The sequence below is a fragment of the Mandrillus leucophaeus genome, unplaced genomic scaffold (assembly GCF_000951045.1).
Source record: "Mandrillus leucophaeus isolate KB7577 unplaced genomic scaffold, Mleu.le_1.0 Scaffold35, whole genome shotgun sequence".
Taxonomy (NCBI): Eukaryota; Metazoa; Chordata; class Mammalia; order Primates; family Cercopithecidae; genus Mandrillus; species Mandrillus leucophaeus.
This window is the reverse complement of record NW_012103698.1, coordinates 2237296-2242035: the sequence shown is the minus strand read 5'-3', so window position 1 is coordinate 2242035 and position 4740 is coordinate 2237296. Positions and strand designations below refer to the sequence as shown.

The 4740-nt window shown below is 51.4% G+C and overlaps 1 protein-coding gene across 1 annotated transcript in view; it reads right to left on the bottom strand.

The window, feature by feature from the left end:
- Positions 1 to 3243: 3243 nt before the first annotated feature.
- Positions 3244 to 4740, bottom strand: part of RPAP1 (RNA polymerase II associated protein 1) — a 36765-nt gene continuing 35268 nt past the window's right edge. The window contains exons 21-23 of the mRNA XM_011989337.1: positions 4040 to 4216; positions 3864 to 3923; positions 3244 to 3757 (exon numbers count right to left, since the gene is read on the bottom strand). Coding sequence (XP_011844727.1) covers positions 3608 to 3757; positions 3864 to 3923; positions 4040 to 4216 — 387 coding nt within the window. The 3' untranslated portion in view covers positions 3244 to 3607. The remainder of the gene's footprint in view (positions 3758 to 3863; positions 3924 to 4039; positions 4217 to 4740) is intronic.

The following is a 4740-nucleotide window of genomic DNA, read 5'->3' as shown; positions in this document are numbered from 1 at the left end:
GCTGAGACCCCAAAGAATGTTCCTCCTTCCCAAGCTGCGTGATCCAGACTCTGGGATTCGCACTACTTGGCACTTCTCCGCCCGCACTCCAGAAGCACGGACCGGAGAAATGTGGTTGTGAGAGTTCGAGGCCTCTGGAGGAACCACCGACACCTGGCCTGTTGCGACCGGCCACCCACAAGCCTAGGAAGGTGCCTTTGGCTGGACGGTCCCCTGACCGCCAGACAGCACTTACCCACAGCTCCGAACCACACCAGCAGCCGGCCCCAGCGTCCCATCCCTGTTAGGTCCACCCGGCAACAACAGCCCTTGCGGTCGTGGCCACACCCCTGTCAACCTGAAGTTGACAGCTCACTTGGCCACCGCAGCCCTGGCCGCCACTTACAGGAGTGTGCTGCGGCCGGCGAGACACTCACCGGACCTAAAGCCGGCCTGGCCACGCCCACCTCAGACCCCAGGACGCCAGAGGAGGAAAGGGAGGGGCGTGTGGGCAGCGAGGTCCCTACGCTTCCGGGAGGAGCCTTAAGGAGTCCCCACCCAGGGGCTCTAGTCTCCAGCCGTCAGATGTGCCGCAGCCTGCTGGGAGCTGGGGTAGGTTTGAGGCCGGAGAGGAGGTGCCCCACTTTTAAAGCGGGAGCTACACCTCGGACACCAGGTGGGGGCTTCCAGGTTCCTGAGGACAGGAGCAGCGGAGTGTGCACTTCATTTGTGGTTGTGGTGGTGGTGGGTGTGTGGCACGCGTCACCACACGTGGGAAGTACTCTCTAAACTGCCCCAAGTAAGGCCTCATCACCTGCCATTACTTGTGCCTTTCAGTGGTGCCTTTGTGACTGCAAGGCTGAACCTCCCTGCTACCCCCAGAAACCTGGATCTCTGTGTTTGCCTAATATAATTCCTTTGCCCGTGTTACCCCTGTGCACAGCTTTCACTCTGATGGGGTAAAAGACTGGACCAGACGTTAGAAGATCTGAGTGCTTTTAGTAGCACTGAAGGACGATAGATGATAGGTAGACAGATCGATCGATCGATTGATCTTGAGCACTAGTACTAGCACCTCTGGTAAATGGGTGATGTAGCACAGACCACAATTGCTCTGAGAGTTTCCCCACCACCTGCAAAATCATATGAAGGGAAATTGCTCTGTAAGCTACAAGGTACCCTACAAATGTGGGAGCCACTCCCTTCAGGTAGTTTTGTGTCTTGAGTCTTCGATCATTTGCTTAAAATTCTAACTTGAGGGCCGGGTGCAGTGGCTCATGCCTATAATCCTAGCACTTTGGGAGGCTGAGGCAGGCAGATCACCTGAGGTCAGAAGTTTGAGACTAGATAGACCAACATGGCAAAACCCCATCTCTACTAAAAATACAAAATTAGCCAGGCGTGGTAGTGCACGCCTGTAATCCCAGCTACTCGGGAGGCTGAGGCAGAGAATTGCTTGAACCCGGAAGGCGGAGGTTGCAGTGAGCCAAGATTGCACCACTGCACTCCAGCGTGGGCAACACAGTGAGACTCCGTCTCAAAAAAACAAACAAAAAACAAAAAAAACTCCTGGTCTCTATTCCCTAGTTATGACTATGAGATCACAGAATTTACCTTGCAAGGCCTCTTTAGGCCACTGCTCTTCAAATTGTGGTTGTGTAGTTGGTTCTGAATATCAGCATCAGTATCACCTGGGAACTTGTTAGAAATGCAGATTCTTGGGTTTCACCCCAGACGTACTGAATCAGCAGCTTCTGGTGGTAGGGCCCAATCATCCTTTTTAAAATACCATCCAGGTGATTTTTGTCACAAAGTTTGAGAATCATTGGTATTTGCTGATACAGTAGTTGCTTAATAAAACCTATTGGGGCCGTGCGCCGTGGCTCACGTTTGTAATCCCAGCACTTTGGGAGGCCGAGGTAGGCGTACTGCCTGAGCTCAGGAGTCCGAGACCACCCTGGGCAACATGGCAAAACCCTGCCTGTAATAAAAATACAAAAAGTTAGCTGCGCCTGGTGGTGTGCGCCTGTAGTCCCTGCTACTTCAGAGGCTGAGGCATGAAAATCGCTTGAGCCCGGGAAACAGAGGTTGCAGTGAGCCAAGATCATGCCACTGCACTCTGGCTTGGGCTAGAGTGAGACTCTGTCTCAAAAAAAAAAAAAAACAAAAAACGCTGGGCCAGTGGCTCACGCCTGTAATACCAGCACTTTTGGAGGCTGAGGTGGGTGGATCACCAGGTCAGGAGTTCAAGACCAGCCTGTACAACATGGCGAAACCCCATCTCTACTAAAAATACAAAAATTATCCGGACGTGGTGGCACGTGCCTTTAATCCCAGCTACTTGGGAGGCTGAGGCAGGAGACTGGCTTGAACTAGGGAAGCAGAGGTTGTGGTGAGCTGAGATTACCCCACTGCACATCAGCCTGCATGACAGAGCAAGACTCTGTGTCAAAAAAAAAAAAAAAAAAAAAAAAACCCAAAAAATCTATTGGATAATTCTGTGTTCAGCAGCTCCATTTTTGAAGACTGGGTTCTCTCTACCTACTGACAGGGCTAAGCCTTGGCATACTGTTCTCTGATTACCTGCAAACACAGTAAGTAATTCCACACAGCAAAAGACAGTCTAAGAAAGCCTAAGTTTTAGAATTCAGACAAAAGAACAATGTAGAAACTACCAAAATAGGCCAGGTGTAGTGGCTCACGCCTGTAATCTTAGCACTTTAGGAGTCAGAGGTGGGTGGACTGCTTGAGCTCAGGAATTAAAGACCAACCTGGGCAACATGGTGAAACCCTGTCTCTACAAATACAAAATATTAGCCAGGCATGGTGGTACTTGCCTGTGGTCCCAGCCACTCGGGAGGCAGAGGTGGGAGAATGGCTTGAGCCCAGGAGGTCGAGGCTGCAGTGAGCTATGATCATGCCACTGCACTCCAGCCTGGGTGACAGAGTAAGACCCTGTCTCAGAAATAGACAGACAGACAGACAGACAGACATGGCATCTCACTATGTTGGCCAGGCTGGAATTGAATTCCTGGAATCAAGTGATCATCCTGCCTCAGCCTCCCAAGTAGTTGGGACTACAGGTGTTCACTACTGTGCCTGGCAGGTCCCGTATTCTTGCTGTCTCCAGATGTGGACAAAGTTTTTACCTCCCACTTATGATTCTTCCCCATCTCTCTCACAGCAGTCCTGCTCCTCACCTGGGATAACCCACCCCCACATACTAACCCTGAACTAACATGGCTGAAATCAGTCCAGATCAGATTTCCGGGAGATAAAAAACATTTTAATGTACAACTATAGCATTCATATACCTTAGCCCGGGGCAGGGGTTGGGAGTTAGGTAAGAAGGGATGCATTTAGTTTGCCCTGTCCCCAAAGAGGGGGTAAATAGCTAAGCCGCTCTTCATTCCCAGCACAGACCTTCAGAAGCCCCAGGTATCAGGATGTAATGGTAGGGCTCATTCTGCTCCAAAACAGCTCAAACCACCTGCTCCCAGGAAGGCAAGCTTTCTGCTCCTTGGTCTTCTGCCTGCCATTAGGACACAATGTCCTTTGTCTGGCCAGGCATCTGTTGAAAGGCTGGATACAGGACAATGTACCCATGTTTCCATCTATAGCAACTATCCTAGGTCTCTGATACCCCATTTTGGAGCACCGTTGAAGTCAGTCTCTGGAGGTAGTGCTGACGCAGAGGGGGCAACTGAGAATAGAGCTCAAAGCCCTCTGGGAGTGTGGAATTGGGAAGCTTATAGTGGAGGAGGTGCTGCCGGAGACCCTGCAGAGAGGAAAGAAACCTTATGAAGTAGGTAATGAGATCCTGTTGTGGTCTCTGTCCCCCAAGATCCTCTAATATCCCACCCTCCTAATGGCCCTGACCCTACCTCATCTGCCAGCAGCCACGTTTTCTGCAGCATACTCCTGCGGGCAGCTTTTACCTCATCCTAGAAGCAGAACAGGGAGAGGTGGCACTGAGCCGAGGGCTGGTACCAACCACCTCTCCCCCAGCTGGCCCAGAGGCAGCTCTCTTCCTTCCTCTGAAGATGGAGATGTAACTTACTGAGCTCTGTGGGTCCTGAGAGAAGATGAAGCTATTGACATGAGCTACAGCCACAGCATAGAGCACGGGGCACCAATGTGGACGGAGCGCACCAGTAGCCAGGGTCCGGAAGTAGAGCTGAAGGAGGGCCAGGTTGTCTTCGGGAGGCACTGTGTAACACTCCAGGGACACAGGCAACTGTGACAGGGGAAAGGATGTGTTAAGGGGGAGGGTAGTAATGTATATACATCCACAAGGTGCATGGATAATAATCACATGACACCAAATCATGAGGGCAGAGATCAGGTCCTAGACAGACATCTGTCCTTCTTCTAGCACAAGGATCAGGGTTAAAGACTACAGAGCAGATGTCGGGGAAAACTGGGAACTGAGAAGCAGCCGTTAAAAAGAATGAAATTGGCCATGTGTGGTGGGCCACGCCTGCAATCCCAGCACTTTGGGAGGCTGAGGCAGGCCGATCACATGAAGTTAGGAGTTCAAGACCAGCCTGGCCAACATGGTGAAATGCCATCTCTACTGAAAATCCAAAAGTTAGCTGGGCATGATGGCGGATGCTTGTAGTCCCAGCTACTTCGGAGGCTGAGGCAGGGGAATCACTTGAACCCGGGGGTATAGGTTGCAGTGAGCCGAGATCGTGCCACTGCACACCAGCCTGGGCGACAGCGCGAGACTCTGTCTCAAAAAAAAAAAAAAAAAAAAAA